At 37.8% G+C, this 19133-nt stretch overlaps 1 protein-coding gene across 2 annotated transcripts in view; it reads right to left on the bottom strand.

Moving 5' to 3' along the window:
- Positions 1 to 19133, bottom strand: part of LOC127432493 (rab GTPase-activating protein 1) — a 157679-nt gene that overhangs the window by 39286 nt on the left and 99260 nt on the right. For both annotated transcript variants that reach the window (XM_051683625.1, XM_051683624.1), the window contains exon 15: positions 4718 to 4831. In XM_051683625.1, the coding sequence (XP_051539585.1) occupies positions 4718 to 4831 (114 nt within the window). The remainder of the gene's footprint in view (positions 1 to 4717; positions 4832 to 19133) is intronic.

Here is a 19133-nt window from a genome sequence, read left to right as displayed (position 1 = left end):
AAGTGTGGAAGTTGTTAAACAGGTAATGTGTGTCACTGAACATCCACTATGGGTGTACCATTATATTGTAAAGACCTCTTACTATGCTTTTAGAAAGCTGATTGATTGTGGATATTCAAAACAGAAATACACATTTTTGTGATGTCATAATTGGTGCCTCCCATTAAGGTCACCCCTCCACTAAATCTCCCCAAAAATGACAACTTTTCAAAGATGTCATGTGGTTCTTGCTCTAGCTGAAAACACTTTACAATAAGGTTGCCTTTGTTAACATTTGCTAATGACTTAGTTAACATTAGTTAATGCATTAGTGAACATGAACTAACAATGAACAACACTTATTTACAGCATTTATTAATCTTGTTTTATGTTAATTTATAGATCTACAGTATATAGTTAATGTGAACTAACAAGGAACAGTGCCTCTTTACAGTGTTTAATAATGTTAATTTATATGAAGGCATATGATAACATATAGTGTATATACTACTTACACATTTCTCAACTTTGAAAGGTGTATACATATGATAACATCCATTGTGGAGGAGAAAAGTTGGAGGGATATTGAAAGAATTGCCAGTCACCTATGTTCCTGGGTGATATTTTACTGAACTACTTAGAATAAAGTATTTATTATGCATATTTATCAGTGGTGAAAAGAGTACTGAGTACTGAGTAAAGAGTACAAGAAAAGATTTACTGACTTAAGTAAAAGTACTGCTAGAAATAATTCACTTGAGTACAAATAGAAGTACTGAGAAATATTATGACTTGAGTAAATAAGTAGTTTGCCAAAAAACTACAAGTAATTACAAGTTACTTTATGAAAATTATATTTTATATAGTATATACACTTCTCTTATTATTAAAACAATTGAAAATGATTGCGCTACCATGCGGAAATCACAATACAGTGGGTTTTTCCCCCCATTTTCTGAGGTATTGATTTCTTACAAGTTGCTTTACACTTGCAGTCAAATTTAGGTTTTAAAAATAGGCAAAAAGAAACACATTTCTCCTGAAATTCTATTTTCTCCTAAACTCTATTGTTTTAGAGAGAATAAGGCTATTCCATGCATTACTGTTTTGAAAAAATGTTCATGATGCTGTGCCCTGCGGACTTCAGTCGTGCCGCGCACAACACGTTTTAGTTTATAAACAGATTTAGCGCTTATAACTTTCTTCTTCCCAAAAATTCAGAAATATGATGTATTTTTTCTGTACTTTGTAATTGTGGTGAAAAATAACTGTAGCGAAGTTGAATACTTCATTTTTAATCAACTCAAGTAAAAGTACTATTATTTATACTTAGGAAAGTAGGATATTTTGAAAATATACTCAAGTAATGTAAAGAGAGAAGTTGTAATTCGTTACTTTCCACCTCTGATATTTATGAACCTTATTGTAAAGTGGAAACCATTTGAACATCAATTAATGTGTTACTAATGTTTGTTGACTCTTAATTAATGATAAATAATGATAATAACGTTTTTACTGTGCATATTTGTGAAACTTATTGAGAACTCCGCTCACATTTCCTTCAAAAAATGTAACATTTATTACTTCATTTGCAACTTTATCGTTTCTTCCACGTTGGGTCCATTCGTTATCCTTTGGAAAAACCTGTATTTGACGGAACCGGATTCCTGAAGCGATCCTCCAATCAGACCAGTCAATCCTGAATGGAACTTTCAGCAAAGGGTGCATCTCAATCAGTTTCCTAGTTCAGTAGTCAGGGCACTGATCAGTGAATCAGCAATTTTAAGGGCTGTCTCATTTGCAAAATCGTTCCAGTGCACTGAAACGTTCACTCCCTAAAAAATCCCACAATGCACCTTAAAAACCAGGGAGCATCATTGCTCACTATGTATGCTCATTACCGGAAATGTCATCATGTCTTCTGAAGTCTCTCAAGTCGTTAGATGACGAACACAAGTGTAAATATATGAAGTCCAAGCCTTATTTTTTCTTTAAAAAGATGTAGTTTGTAATTTCATTCATAATTACCATGAAAGTGAAACAATCTTTTAAATATTTTAGTTGTTAAAAGGCTTAAAATGCACTCCAGTATATTTTTATTTCTTTATTTATGCCATTTACCTGTTATAATAACACTGTACTTTTGAATATCTTGAATGAAAATGAACAACAGTGTCATTTATACAGCAATGCTGTTGATTAATAACAGCTACGCTTGGATGCGCTTCATTTCGTTAATGTGTCGCCTGTCGCGGGTAATTGAGTCATAAGTGTCCCAATATTCAGTGGATCAGTACCCTTACCAGTGCCCGAATTCATGTTTACGATATACTGATTCACAACATAGGGAGCTAGGGAGCTAACTGAGACACAGGGTATTTTTTTCCATCAAGTCTGTTCACTGTCGGCCATCTTTGGAATGCTCTCGGGAGACTATTACCAGTTATGCCAGTGCAGCTCCAATCTACTTGAATGGGGAAAGACCGAAATCTCAAAAATGGTTGGTCAAGATTACGATCAAAGAACATATTTCAAATCAGCAATAAAATCTGACAATACTGGAATCATAAATTTTGATTCTTTACCTCATATTACGCAAAAAATCACGCATTTACGTGTTCTAGAGTTGATTGACAGATGATGTCTGTATCTAAAAGGTGATTGGCTCTTTTAACTGTTAGGCAGGACTTCCTTTCTACATCCATTGACCATTGGGCGCTCAGAGCTCCTTGGTTGAGCGTTCTAATTTCTCCCATTCATTTTAATAGAAGTGGCCCATCTTCGCTAAAAAATCTCTGCTTTCAGCGAGTCTCCTGTTTCCATGGTAACACTCTTCAGCATTGTGGGTAATGTAGTTGTTCATGAATTCGACAGCTTTTATTATATATATATACACTATACTGCCAAAAGTATTCACTCACCCATCCAAATAATTGAATTCAGGTGTTCCAATCACTTTCATGGCCACAGGTGTATAAAATGAAGCACCTAGGCATGCAGACTGCTTCTACAAACATTTATGAAAGAATGGGCCGCTCTCAGGAGCTCAGTGAATTCCAGCGTGGTACTGTGATAGGATGCCACCTGTGCAACAAGTCCAGTCGTGAAATTTCCTCGCTACTAAATATTCCATATTCAACTGTCAGTGGTATTATAACAAAGTGGAAGCGATTGGGAATGACAGCAACTCAGCCACGAAGTGGTAGGCAACGTAAAATGACAGAGCGGGGTCAGCGGATGCTGAGGCACATAGTGCACAGAGGTCGCCAACTTTCTGCAGAGTCAATCGCTACAGACCTCCAAAGTTCATTTGGCCTTCAGATTAGCTCAAGAACAGTGCGTAGAGAGCTTCATGGAATGGGTTTCCATGGCCGAGCAGCTGCATCCAAGCCATACATCACCAAGTGCAATGCAAAGCGTCGGATGCAGTGGTGTTAAGCACGCTGCCACTGGACTCTAGAGCAGTGGAGACGCATTCTCTGGAGTGACGGATCACGCTTCTCCATCTGGCAATCTGATGGACGAGTCTGGGTTTGGCGGTTGCCAGGAGAACGGTACTTGTCTGACTGCATTGTGCCAACTGTGAAGTTTGGTGGAGGGGGGATTATGGTGTGGGGTTATTTTTCAGGAGCTGGGCTTGGCCCCTTAGTTCCAGTGAAAGGAACTCTGAATGCTTCAGCATACCAAGAGATTTTGGACAATTCCATGCTCCCAACTTTGTGGGAACAGTTTGGGGATGGCCCCTTCCTGTTCCAACATGACTGTGCACCAGTGCACAAAGCAAGGTCCATAAAGACATGGATGAGCGAGTTTGGTGTGGAAGAACTTGACGGGCCTGCACAGAGTCCTGACCTCAACCCGATAGAGCACCTTTGGGATGAATTAGAGCGAAGACTGCGAGCCAGGCCTTCTCGTTCAACATCAGTGTCTGACCTCACAAATGCGTTTCTGGAAGAATGGTCAAAAATTCCCATAAACACACTCCTAAACCTTGTGGAAAGCCTTCCCAGAAGAGTTGAAGCTGTTATAGCTGCAAAGGGTGGGCCGATGTCATATTAAACCCTATGGATTAAGAATGGGATGTCACTTAAGTTCATATGCGTCTAAAGGCAGATGAGCGAATACTCTTGGCAATATAGTGTGTATATATATATATATATATATATATATATATATATAATATAATATAACGCATATTATTAACATTAAACAAGACACATAAATACTGTAAATACATGTTATTTTTTTGTGTTAGTTGACGTTAAGTAATGCATTGAGTAATGTTAACAAATGCAACCTTATTGTAAAGTGTTACCGACAAACCCATTTCAATATGACCCATATTCATCACTCAACCACTACCCTAAACAAGATGACACTTGTTTTACAATAGAGTGTTTTATCCATTAAGCAATTTCTAGATTACTATAAAGAAACCCATACCAAAAGTAGCTTATGAAGGAGCTGGCACAGTCCAGGAGTGCACATTTTACTTCTTTGAGAGATTTTAAGAATTTATATTCCAGAGCATTTTCCAGAGCACAATAAACTGGATATTACATGGCTCTATGGAAAACTTCATTCTGATTGGTCAATGGTGCCATCTAGCGGTCTGATATTTCGCACATCCACACATCACACCGCTCATCTGGATATTGCAAGCCTTACGTAGAACGCAAGTGCAGTATCAGAACTGTGCTGCCAAAATGAAAGAAAACCTGGAAAAACATCTGCTCACCTTACAGATCTTATAAAGAGAGTCCTGCCCATCACCTCCAGTGTCTTTGAAGTAGTCGTGTGCAGGAAAGGTACGGTTAATGTCACGAGTGATGGCACTGTCTTGCGGAGATTCCTGATAAAAGACAAAGAGAGAGAAACAGAGAGAATTATTGTCAATGTGAGACAGAACTATTTGTCTACAATGCAGATATATAAACTTCTTTCACAATACAATACAATTTGAAGGTAGCACATTAAATGTACACAAAATTGGTCAAATGTATTTGAAGATTTGCATTATCCATGAACAAGCTTGTCGGTAGATTTTGAAACTCACAAGGAGCAGCTAACTGTTCGTTGGTCACGCAGTTACGGTTATCAGATAGTCTCAAAATCAGCCCAAACGATATATCGGTCTAACAGAATTATCCAACAAATACTTCAAAACCGAAGTCGATAAACTCAATATCCGTCTGGCTGATATTTAATAAATCACAAATTCATATATATACAGTATACAGTCACTATTCAGTCAATATTGATAAATCTATAAACCAGACCATTTATTGATCACCACGTTATTTTTGTTTTTGAGGCTTCATATATTAACATTAGCCGACATTTAAATTAGAAGCCTAATTTGTGTGCTGTTTAATTCACTGTCACTTGGCCTATTGTTTAATGCAGTCTGGTGTAATAGCTTTGGGAGACCACAAGGGGGTAATATAACATTTACTGTACTAACTATTGAAGGGCCTGACAATGTGGTGAAGGTGGTAGTCCAAAGTCTCGAATATAGTCACCATTCACACAAAAGTTACGAAGGTTTTTGTACTTCTAAGAATGAACAGAGTAACGTTAAGTTTGAAGGTTAGTGTATAAAACTGGTGTAACTGCGCAAACTAAATGATTAGAAATGGTGATGTTTGTTATGCAATCTCTCTGTATGTAACCTTAAATACTGTAGGTTTCATTCAAGTTGTCAAACCACAAAAAGACATAATTGTAACTGAAAATATATTTTGCTGTCTATATGAAAGATACATATACACAATACTGTATATCATCCAGAGATGTAGGGCTGCAACTAACGATTATTTTGATAATCAATTAATCTTTGATTATTTCTTCGATTAATCTGATAAAAAAATACATTTTATTTCTTGTATTTATTAACATAGGAAAAAAAAAAAGAGTGGCATGCTGTCATAGCAACCATGTTACGTTCCGTTTCCGTTTGTACTACGAAGGCCATCTCGTTTAAACGAGACTTGTTTAAAGGAGGACACTCGGTATACTGCAGCCTTCAAAGGACGCATCCTACCTAGCATGCAGCCTTCCAAACGAGACACAGAAACTGAAAGTGCGGTATGATGTCGCACGAGTTTAATCAAAGTGATTGTGCTCCCTTTCTCCATTGTGATCGGTTTGACTGACGTGGATGCGCGCTCGCTCGCTTGCTCAGTGAAGTTTAATGGAGACTCGCATTTGGTAAAAGCAAACAGTTTTGTGAAATATGTGGAAATACACGTCTGATTTTGAGTCATAACATGTATACATTATAAAACAGAAAATAGCAGTAAAATGTAAGGCATGTGCTGAGAGAAACAACTCTTAAGCGCATCAAACAGCACAATCACTCTTTCAGCGCACCTGATGCAGCAACCGCTCCACATTAAACTGTAGGCTTATTATGATCTTTGAAGTGTTTTATAAAGTGCTCTTGTGCGCTGGACAACTTAGAAGTACATAGAAGATCTTAGAGCTTTCTCAGTTTGCATTACTCTGCTGAATAAATAGTGTTGTTCCAAACAGAATCAAGGGAACATTTGTTTTGTAGTGAGGATTGTTTGAATAGAGTGGCCACTAACAAAAGAGCTGATTGGGAGGTCAGTTAGTCCCACCTGTCCTCTCTAATCTCAACAGGGCTTGATCTACCAACACCTCACAAAGTTCTACTCTCATTCACGCACACAACACAGATGTCTTCAGTCAAAGTACCGACCTTAACAGCGCAGCTATTACATTATGTTCCCTAAAAAGCTTGTACTAGTGCATTATCCACCTTAATCATATCTCTAGACTTCTCTACCCAAATATAGATTTCTTTGAGTCTCAATGATACGGATTATGGTTCGTTCCCCTGCTGAAAAAGACCTCTTAAACCAGCATGGAAATTCAGGGCTGGTTATGCTGGTAAAAGCAATTTTGGTGTTGGTCCAGCTGGTTGGCTAGCACAGTCATGCTGTTTACCAGCAAAACTTAGCTGTTAAAGCTTCTCAACCAACATGGCCTTTTCTGGTGAAGATGGTTGACCAAGGTATTCTTTCTTGTTAAGCTAGTTAAGAATACCTCTCACACTAAAGCTTTTGCTGTGGGAACCAGACAGTTTGGCATCAGACTTTGGTTTGTTTAATTGGTGCAGATGCTTTGGTCCTGTTTTTGAACTCAGGTGTGCACCAGCTAACCGCTTGAAGTAGTTGTGGTGTGGACTCCAGTAGGGTTCAGTTCTTTTATGAAAGCAATCCAGACTAAGTCACGTAACTGAACTGCTATTGATGACATGATGACAATTTGCCAAATTACAGTTTAAACACACATGTGCACAGATAGACCCCAGGTGGTGCACAAGCACCTGCCTTTTTGGCCTCTGACTAGATAAGTGCCCTTTTTGCAAGACATTTTTTTTTCTTTTTCTAATTTAATATTTTAGTTTTTACATTTGGCCAATGGTATAAATTCTCAATTAAAAGCATGTTGTAATGCCCAACAACTGCATTTGAGTTCTAATTCTGCGAGACCACATGAGCCCCTGCCCCTCCCTCTTTGACTTCCCTTGTCAAAGCTACCACAGTTAATGCATGCAAATTGAGCACCCTGCGGAGCAGCATCCATGTCTTTCTGACCTGCCTTCATTGGTGACAGCCAGGTAACGATTGTGTTTGCCCTAAGTTTCAACATTGTTCGTCACTGTTGTGAAATTAAACCACTATTAAAATATCTCAATACAGCAAAGACTAACTTAGGCAACAGCCCTCCATTAAGCTTAACAAGCAAGCAAGGTAGTCTGGCGTTGGCGTAAAATAACATTGTGACACCGTCGTCAATGAAAAATGAGTGAAATCCAGTAGGATAGTTCCTTTGTCAGGCAAATTAAACAAATAAATATGCATTACTTGGTTAATAGTCAATCACATTTGGATATCAGAAACATTAGCCGATCTGTCACCCGTCACAAGAAAATGTGCAAATATATGATTCATCCACTGTTTACATGCTCATACTGATTAGCAAAAGCTTTAAGATATAGCCTAGTAAATTATCGATTCTTACTCCTGTGACACACAATTTACTGGTAGTTGTAGGCAAGCCAACTGAATATCATTTCAATACAATAGTCCAGGGCCTTTATAAGCTCAGATTTGAAAGTTTAACTGTTCATCTAATTTTAATTTTAAATGCAGGAGAATGATCCTGCTCCCTTCACCTCAGTACACAGAACACACTTAGACTAATTGGTGCAACTGAACATACGCCTACTTTGTAGTTTGAAGGGTACATTGGCTGGTTTATTCTTTTATTTTATTTATTCAGAGAACAGCTTTTTTCAATTTTGTGTAAAGATTTGTTGATTTTGAATGGTTATTTATTTTACAGACCACTAAAGCATGCACAATGTGGCATTGTTTTCTTTGTTGTTGCCTGTTATTGTGATGAAAGTAGAAATAGCAGTGTTTCCCATTAAGTACCTAGACTGTCTAATTTGTCCCGCCACAGTTTCATAATGAACCGAAAATATTTTTACACTTCTCATAACAACATAAAAGATCTATAGCATTGTGTTTTGCGCTGTTGCTTCGGCAAAGCATCTCTCACTCCCAGTCAGCAGCTGAGGAGCAAGTTCAACACAGGTAACCACTTTTGCTTAATTTCTTTGATGGCTCAAATATATGCTCTAGTCAGTTTTGTGTTTTGACCATTTGTGAACTGCGTTAAACTCCATCTTGTTTACCATGCTTTGTGGGTGTGAGTTTTTTGCCTTGTCATCAACATACTTATCTATACAATGATTAAATTACTTCAAGAGCACAAAATTGTTTACCAGAGCACAAAGTTCTTCATAGATCTAGCCTCTTAATTTTGCTCTCAAATTGCACCAGATTGATGCATTTAACTTTAAAATGTAAAAAAATATAGTACGGGGAAGCATGCCCCCAGACACCCCCAGAGGGTCCGAGGTCCACCCACTTCAATCTCACAAAATCCTGTGAGAAACACTGATAATAGTGAATGCTAAAGACCATCGTCTCTGTGTGAATTGATCATTTTGTAGAAATCTGTTGAGTATTAAATATTTGCATGAGTGTATGGGTATTGAAATAAAAAAAATATATATATGTAATTAAAGGTGCAATATGTAACAATTTTCATGTAATATTTGCCCTTTTTTTTGCCAATGTGTGAACGGCTTGTAATGCAACTTAAAAAATGAGCCCTTTCCGGACTTCCTAGGTTGCCTATTAAAGCCTGTAGACTGATTTTCATGCGAAGGGAGCGGGTCGCTTTTGCCAGGAAAATCCAAAGGATGTGACATTTATGCGCGCTCCCGAGAGCCTTGCCTCAGTGCTTCTCTTCCGCTATTCAACAGCAACAACAAACTGCAACACTAGGTAACGTTATATTAGAGATGGAATCCAGCAAACGTCCTACACAAACTCAGAGTAAGCCAGAACAAAAAGAGAAAAAAACATTTATCTACTGAATCCAGTCTGGCTAAACGGGAACATGATCGTGGTCAAGTGAAAACTAGAGTGAACGTTGGCAGGGCATTTGATTCCTGGAGGGACCTTCGTTCGTTTTTGGGGATCAAAACCGACCCTAAACTGGCGTTCTTCTTATTGGACAGGTAAGCTTACATAACTGCAATTCATGTGAAATATAGTGCCATAAGGATTGATCTGTGTAATTTTAGCTAAACTACAATAACACATGAAATGAATGCTAGACAATGTTCAAGATAATGCAAAAAGACCCATTCATTAATGTAACGTAACTTAGTTATACAGAAAATATATACATTCTATTATTATAAAACTACAGAGCATCGATATATCAAAATGACAGTTGTGGTCACATCAGTACTGAATTGGGTCAACATATTTATAATGTACAGTCTATTTTATAAACAGCTACTGTCATCATCCACCAAATTTAGGTAACAGCTTTTGATAAAGCTGGCTAGCTAGCTAACACCGACATAGGCTATCTTATAAATGCAGTTAATGTATCATGCAAAGAAAAGTGATTACTTCAAACTACAGTCTCGCATAGTCAGACCTATATCCACACTTTGTTTTAGCCCTGTTCCAGCACTGGAGAGGCAAATATAATATACAGTCTCAAAGTTTGTAGTAAAACACTCATAACTTTGTAATTGTAATTATGTTACCTCATCTGTCAGCACGATGCTGGTGAATCACACTGTCTCTTTGTACATTACGTCATTATTTTGGATGCTCGCTCGCTCGTGTCCCTATGGAGTGTGCACGAGCATGAGCAACAAGTAGCTGGCAGTTCACTTAATGGCCACAGGTGTCATTAATAACAAGGGTTTCTGAATCTTACATACTGCAAAATATAAAGATGTGCTACTGGTTGTAACTTTATTTTTTATAAATAATTTTGAGAGGGGTGCCCTTTTTTCCACTTGAGCACCTGCCCTCCAAAATGTCTGTGCAGTTTAAAGCTGTTCTCATTGCTACTTGACTCCATAGGGAATATGCCTTTGGCTAGTAACTCCCATTTTCCCATTTTTTGTGCATCCGCAGCAGACAAACGCAAGTGCTAATGTGTGCGTGTTGTGGTGCATTGAAGTCGTTTTGGAAAGATCGTATTTACGAGATGAGCACACATGAACGCCACCACAAAGACGGAATTACGAGTGGGAAATTCTTGATTTTCTTTGAACCCCGACTTTCTGAGTTGGGGGCATGTCGATTTAAGAATCATGGCGGAAGCAAATTGTTATTGGTAATAATTTAGTTTGACATGAGGAGTTTGACTGTGAAGTATAGTTTGTATAAATTTTTGTACTGTTATGAAGAATGATGATAAAACTTGAAAATAACAATGAAAATAAGACTCTTTTAGCTGGTTTAAGCAGCGACAATTAAAAACATTATGTGTGGCTTTGCTCTTCATTTTGTTGCATTGGTGCTGAAAAAGCTTCCTACCTTTGCTAATAAGTGAAAAAGAGAGAAAGAAATATGAAATTGTAAAACTGGTCCATTCTTTCTGACTAGAATCACTTGAACGCACATCATATCGTATTTACGATACGAACTACCCAGGAGGACTTCAGTGCACTGAAAAACCATAGGGACAAAAACATCAATTAACCAACTTTATATTTGGTGTCTTTAACTACTATTGTATGTACTTAAGCATTTGATACAATGTACTAATTATGTACATACGTTTTGTTGCATTGTACTTACATTCAAAAAACCTGCATTTAATTACATCTGTAGTAACACTTAATCTTACCCCTAACCCTAAACTTAACCCTATCCTAACCAAACCCTACTCCAAAACCCACCCCTACAGTACATCAACCTCAATAGCAGCAAATGTGAATCTTGTGAGAATATTGTCAGAACAAATTAAAATCTAAATTGTGTCCAGGGATAATGAGATTAAATCTACTTGATAAGATGGAAGATGACACTATAACCCTAAAGGTTTGATGGAGAGAGTAGAAATTATTCTTGTAAAGAATGAAGAAAAAGGAAAGCAGAAGAGGAATGGAGGGGTGTTATGTTTCACTGGCCCAATTAATTAGCCAATTAAGGGCTCTTGGAAAAGGGCAAATGGCGCAATCAATTCAAGAGCCACATCACATGACCGAAAGAACATGAAAAATTTAATGAAAGAAAAGTGGGAGTGGTGGCCATTGACATAGATGATATTAAAAGCAAAAGATGAAGAAAGAGAGGTGAAGAGAGATATAGAGTTGGAATAGAGTACAAAACATCCTTTCACAACAGTCCGGAATATGTTGAGCACATGACCTGTCTACGAACACCACCGAGCCACAAATAAAAGCAGGCCACTACACTGGCATTCAATGTGATTTCCAACTTGTCAATTTTCTCCAATTACTTAGGACTGCACAGCATTTCCCATGGATTTGAATGTTCAGGGATGCTTGCTAAATTGGAAGACCAGATTATATTAAATTCCTGTTTACACCTGTCTTCCATTGGTTGTACAACTGTCCCGCCCCAAACACACCACAGATCAAGCCAATGTTGCTGTGTTGGGACGGACGGGACACGCCACACATTAAATAAAGAAACACTTTTAGGTGATACCTCCAAGTGGCTTACTTACAATTGATGCTGCATATTAAGCTGAGATACAAGAAAGAATTGTACAACACATTAGCTTTAATTTAGGCAAAAAACACTTGTCCATATTCATGTATCCTCACATACACACACAGTGGATTCTTTTGATGACTTTGTTCTTTGGGTTTAATTTATAACACTATACAAATCACATTCTGAAAGGAACATCAGCCATATTGTGAGCCCAACTGGAGACCATGTGACCCGGCAGGATATCTATGTAAACACAGATAAAGATTCACGACATAAACTGTTTATACAGTGCCACAGTGTACTAAGTAAACACAAAAATAGCTACAGTAGAGTCACTGTACAGCTCTGTGCCTTATCACACAAAGCCAAATCTAGATTACACAACATCTATTTATAGCTGCACTCCATTTTGAACATACACGCACACCCAGCGGGGGCACAGTAGCTTAAAGGCAAACTGTGGTCAACATCCTTTTGCCATTTTAAATGACAATAAAGCTAGACATTACATAATGCCTGTGGCCAACAGTTATAACATACTCAAAATGTTACTAAAAGAGTACAGTAAGGGGAGTATGCCCTTTCAATGCTTTCTCATTTTTTTGTTTTTTTTTTGTTGTGATTTTGGTTTTTGTGTGTTCCCATTTTTTAATCTCTTTTAAACATACATTAATTTCAGTGATGCTATATAAATAAATGTAAACAGACCTCACTTCCTGGAACAGCGATTTAACACTTCCTGAACATGCCCAAAAGTGTTTCCATAGAGTCACCCCAATATGTCAGCTTCCTAAATCCCCCACTGTCAATGTGAAAGGCACAGTTTGACAATTTACTACATGGGGCTACAGTAATGAAACTTTTAGTTAGAAGGGAAATCACATGATGAGTGTTACGAACTATCTACCATAATTAAATCAACCACTATCCGAGGTCAGGATGTGAGTGGAGACCCTTTACCACCTGTCTAACACACACATACAGAACTTAGAAAATAGGGAAGGGTATTGGCAACCACCTCACGAAATGCATCACGATACATGTCACGATTCAAAATATTGCAATTGTATCAGCACAGCCCAAATAGGAAGCTCAGCAGAAATGGAATGCCGGTCTTTAAAGACTTCAACTGCAAACACCAAGTCTATTATGAATAAAACATTTCCTAGTTCCAACACATTTCCAGGATTAGAAGTTTGATATTTCTTAAGATACCAGACAGCAGCGCATCGTCTGGCTCTACTATAAAGACATAAGAGAAGATGATCTGCGATTATGATCCAGTTGAACTAAAAAACTGGACTATTTAACTTTGTGGAACATTCATGAATGCGCACACACTGATAATGTATATCCCAGGCCTTGTCTGGTGATTAAAGATTGGGGCTAGTAACCAAATGGTTGCAGGTTCAAATCCCGCTAGAGGCAATATTTAAGCTATCACCATTGTGCACTTTAGCAAGATACTTAACCTCCGGTTGCTCCAGGGGGACTGTCCCTGTAACTTAAAGTCAACAAGGCACACTGTTTGCAATCCATTTAATCTGACATATTTCTAATGCATATGTGCATAGACCAACAATTGCAAAAAAATGAGACAGAAGACAAGAAAACAGCGACTCGTTGGTCAGTCAGTTTTCATTGCAGTCCAAAGAACAAAAAACGGACTGGTTCTCCAAGATGCTTGGAACAACCTATCCGCTAACAACATCGAAAAACTGTGTGTAAGTGTACCTAGGAGAATTAGTGCTGTTTAAAGGCATAGGGTGGTCTGCGCTTGTACATGGATTTCAATGCATTCCCAGGTTCCCCATCAAATACATAGATGGTTGCAAAGATCCTTACTTTACTACACATGAGTAAACTGGTGGCCCATAGTACTTCAAACAATAACCAAGATCACAGTTTCTGTCTGTGAATGTCTGACTTTGCCATAAACAAGGATGAATCTTTCATCCTGCTTGAGAAGGGGAGTCTCCACTAGCTGTCTCACTTTGGGTCTGGATGGTGGGGTTCAACCTGAATTCAGGACACCATGTTTTATTCATCTGCTTTCAAGCACAAGACTTCAGTCTCCTCCTAAATGCACAATTAATATCAGTTGTCACACACAACTTTGTTTCTTCACTGCACCCTACACACTTTGGCTTTCTTCGTCTTATTCTATTTTCTCTATAGCTGACCCTCTTTACCCATCTTATGTCTTTACAAAATAATCGCCATATGTGTTGTACGTTTGCACCTACGCCTCTTGTGATCATTCTCTGCATTTTGACTTCAATTCACACCATCTCTCATGTAATACAAGTGAACTACCACCTGCTAACATTGCTACCAAGACTGAAGCCCATGCAATAACCTACAGGGATGAAATGTTTTCCGTAAAAACACAAAACAGACTAGCGTGCGCACATGCAAGGCACTCGCAAGTACTCCCACACACTTGGACTATCAGCGGATTCCAGCCTGAATAAGCATAGCCCCTTTTCAAAGATTAATTACCCTCTCTTTCTATAATTGATACTCTGTTTATGTGGAAGAGAGCAGCCACTAAATAATGCATCTGCAACCAGCAGCTCAGCTGACAAACTCGGCAGCTACGCAAACTCAGCACGAACTGCGTGGCAGACTGACCCACTGCTAACACCAGCTAGGCCACAGGCCAGCAAGCTGAGAAGAGAATGGAAAGGGTCTAAGAAGAAAGTAGGACAGAGCTACAGTGACTTCACTGGATCAGAAGAAGCTAAAAAATAGGTCAGTTTGAGATCAGACCATAATCGGACCATTCCGACTGACCTGAAGCAAGTCTCGGAGGAAGATCAGATTAGTCTTTTGCTCAGACTACAAATTGACAGTAGTTTAATATCAGACTAAGTAGACTAGTCAACTATTGGGATAGAGGCCAGCTGTAACCTGACCAAACCTAAATGGAAAGCAGGTCTGGAAAAAGCCCAAAAAGGACCGAAGGACTATAGGTCAAAAAGTGCTGAGCTACTGTTTGGTAAATCAGTGTTTCCTAATCCTAGTCTTTGAATCCCTGTGTCTGAATATATCTACTTCCCTACTGTATAGTATGTATAAGTGGTATAACCGTATCCTCAGTATTCAAAAACCATTAAGCTGAAAAAACCCAGTAGACCTTCTGCATTTGGCGAGATTCTGAAGTGCGCATCCACTGGACACTTTACCAACCCATAATGCCTCGGGAGCTTAGACACTGTCAGAATTAAAAAAGAAAAATGGCAAAGAAAAAATGTAAATGCTATATCTACAAGCAAAGCTGTTCCTGGTTGATAAACTGTACTTGTTTAACAAAAACAGAGTAAATTATTTTTGCATTTGTTGTTACATTTTCATACATTCAGGGTCACGGAACAATGCCCACGTTCCCGGATGATTATGTCTGAGAATATATTCATACTACACACCTAAATAACATACTTTATTAATGGCCAAGAAGTACGTTATTCTTCAAATGCATAATTACTCTAATACCTTCATCCATATTGTTCTGTGTTTTGGGTACTCAGGGTTGGGAAATAACAGCTGCGTCTCAGTTCACGCACTTTCAGAGTATGTACTGCATTTGATTAATAGAGTACTTCTCGGCCACTAACAAAGTGTGTTTTTTAGGTAGGCAGGTGAGTAGTATAAATATAATCACAGACTACTTCAATATTGTGCATTGTCCAGTGACCCGAATATATGAGGTTGCAACAACAAATTCGAAAATAATCGTATCAGGTTTTGTTAAAGAAGCACAATTTAACCACAAGGAACAACTTTCTTGGTGTATAAAACACAGTTGAAAAGAGCCAGCCAACTCGTGGTTTTCCTGTGTATTTGTTTTTTAATTCAACATTTTGAATCTGACAGTTTTTCTGCTCCTGACGCATTATGGCATAGTATAGTGTCCAGTGCATCGGCACTTCAGAATTTTGCTGGATAGTACGTCATCTGGGTGTTTCTCGCCTACTGTTTTATGAATGCTGCAGATTCCGACACGCTATTGAAATGGCATACTATTTTTATTTATGGTAGGGAAGTATGCATATTCTGACGTGGGGACTGTAATAAATGACATCTGTATCCATAATTACTTATAAATGGTTTAAAAAAAGTGACATCACAAAGCATGAGTATGTTTTGAGCAGGAACAAAGCATTACATCTCCATTTCCAGAGGTAAGAATGCCTTCCTCTCAAACATTTCCATGAAACCATAAAAGAGGAAGGCACAAATTAAAGAAAAGCAAGAATGCAAAGAATGGCAGGAAGAAATCAATAATAAACAAAGAATTAATGGACAAATTCTTTCTTTTTTTACTTCCACAAGGATTCCCAAGACTCTTTCTTTCTCAGCATCTGTCCAACAACCCCAGGAGAAGGAAGTCAGAATATGTTTTCAGGGTTTGCTGGGAGTTAAAGTGTCTTGTACATGGAACCATATTTATGTTCTGCCAACATTGGGGACAGTCGTCCTGAAAAACCCTTGTGACGCAAGACCACTTAGGAGATCTGTGTGAACCTAACTTGCACAAAACATAACTTGGGTTTTGAATGTAATGGTGAGATTGTGTGTGTGGTGGGAGAAGGGTGCTTCCGCAGGACGTGCACTGTACCTTTTTCCTGACCATTGTTTAGAGTCGTTTATTCTGATCAGCAACAATGGGCAAAAATGGCATTTTGTTTTTCTTTGGGGAGGCTGATTATAAAACGTGTAGCTAGCTTGATGAAAGCTGAGAGAGGGAGAGGCTGATGGTGGGCGAGTTGGTGGGTTGACTCTTGTTCACTCCCTCATTAAGAGGGAGGCAGGGAGGGTCCACTTCCTCTTCCCTTAAACACTACATCACCCAATAGGCACATGTTGGGGAATCAGGGCTCTCTAGGGTCTGTTAGAACACATTAATGAAAAAGGTTTAATGACATTTAACTGTACACTATATCATTGTGGAATCTGCATGTATTGTGTAACACCGTGTTGTAATCAGGTGCAACACAATAAAGTGACAAGCATGAAAATGCTATGTCTTCCATGTTAGTCTGGGTTTAAATGAGAGTCCTAAACAGCCACAGTGAAATCTCATTGGTCCAAATTCCATTCCAAATAACTTTATATTAAACATCAAATTGTCACTGGAAATGTGTCATGCAAGGTTAAGACATGGTGTGATGCAATGAAAATATTAAATATTTCTGAGTAAAAGGTTCTCAATGATTTATTAACTTGTTTGATTTTGTTGTTTTTAAACCCATTCATTTTTCAAGACGATTTTAACAGCTATTTTATATTTTAGCTTGGCGGTCAGAATCTGTCACATTTTTAAAAAAATTGTCTGACTATGTTTAGCAAGATCCGTGATTCTCAACTGGGGATACGTGAGCAGGTTGGGGTACACGAAAATAATTAGATTTTACTTTGTTTAACCTATAAAATAAAAAGTATGACTGGGCTTGGTGCTGGATAAAAATATACATTTTTAGATTAACTGAGATATTCCTTTGAACAATCTCAATTTCGATTCTTAAAATCCTTTTAATATGCAAAGTTCAGCACTGAGATCCTTTCACTACGTGTTCACAGTAAAAGTTTGTTTTGACTTGTTCCATATAATGTTTTAGCATTTGTTGTACATAGCAATGTAAAATTCCTGTAAATAGTACGAATTATGCATGTAAACAATAAGCATGTAGGCCTAAAAATACATTGTAAAATGAATATTTCAAAATGTACCAAGCTAGATGGCCAGGTTAGTTGTTTTTGTTGAATTTCTGATGAATAAACATCATAAATGGCACGTTCATCTTCTCATTTTGTACATCAGGGATTTTGCAATATAAATAATAACATTAAATGATATCTAGCCTTTGGTACTAGGACTTGGCGATAAATAGACTATTCACAATATAATTGTGATGATATTGCTGAGGATAAATAAAATTAAGCAATATCGTGAATATTGCAATAATATTAATATGCTTTTATGTTTCATAAAGAGCCCATCAGTAGACTAATTTCATGATCCTTCAGGGCTGTAAAATGAATTAAAATGACATAAAAAAGGTGATACGGTCAAATGTGATTATTAAACTGCAAAAGGCTACGAAACAGATAAACATGGTCCGTGTGTGCTTCAGTATAAACAGTTAACACGCTGATCTGTGCACACGTATGCTCATGTTTTAAGCACTTTTAGAGCAGTACACGTGCATTGTGAAAGAAAAGTACTGCAGGGTAAAGCGTTCACGCAATTCTAAACATCAGTAACCGTTCTAAGTTCTAATAAAAATTAGGATAGTCAATCGATTAAAATTTGTTATCAAATTAATTACAGTACAAGCCATTTAAATCATATAATCACAATTAATTGCTTATATCATTATTTGCTGAGAAAGTCCTCCCAAATAAAAATAATATAAAAAGTTAATAATAACTGAAATATTTATAAATATACTACGTAGGGCCTATAATAAATATATAATACAGATTGAAATTTGAAATAAATTGCATTACGGCAGATGAATAGTGGAGAGGGACTGCAGCTTCAAATTCCTCGGAGTTCACATCTTGACTTTATTGTCCTTAAGCCATTTTGCCACAACTTTGGAGGTATGCTTGTGGTCATTGTCCATTTGGAAGACCCATTTGCGACTGAGCTTTAAATTCCTGGCTAATGTCTTGAGATGTTTCTTCAATATATCCACATAATTTTCCTTCCTCATGATGCCATCTATTCTGTGTAGTCCCTCCTGCAGCAAAGCACCCCCACAACATGATGCTGCCACCCCCATGCTTCACGGTTGGGATGGTGTTCTTCAGCTTGCAAGCCTCACCCTTTTTCCTCCAAACATAATGATGGTCATTATGGCCAAACAGTTCACTTTTTGTTTCATTAGACCAGAGGACATTTCTCCAAAAAGTAAGATTTTTGTCCCCATGTGCACTTGCAAACTGTAGTCTAGCTTTTTTTTAATTGCGGTTTTGGAGCAGTGGCTTCTTCCTTGCTGAGCAGCCTTTTAGGTTATGTCGATATAGGACTTGTTTTACTGTGGA

This window comes from Myxocyprinus asiaticus, chromosome 42 (assembly GCF_019703515.2).
Source record: "Myxocyprinus asiaticus isolate MX2 ecotype Aquarium Trade chromosome 42, UBuf_Myxa_2, whole genome shotgun sequence".
Lineage (NCBI taxonomy): Eukaryota > Metazoa > Chordata > Actinopteri > Cypriniformes > Catostomidae > Myxocyprinus > Myxocyprinus asiaticus.
The sequence above is the reverse complement of the archived record's forward strand: the minus strand, read 5'-3'. Positions and strand labels throughout refer to the sequence as shown.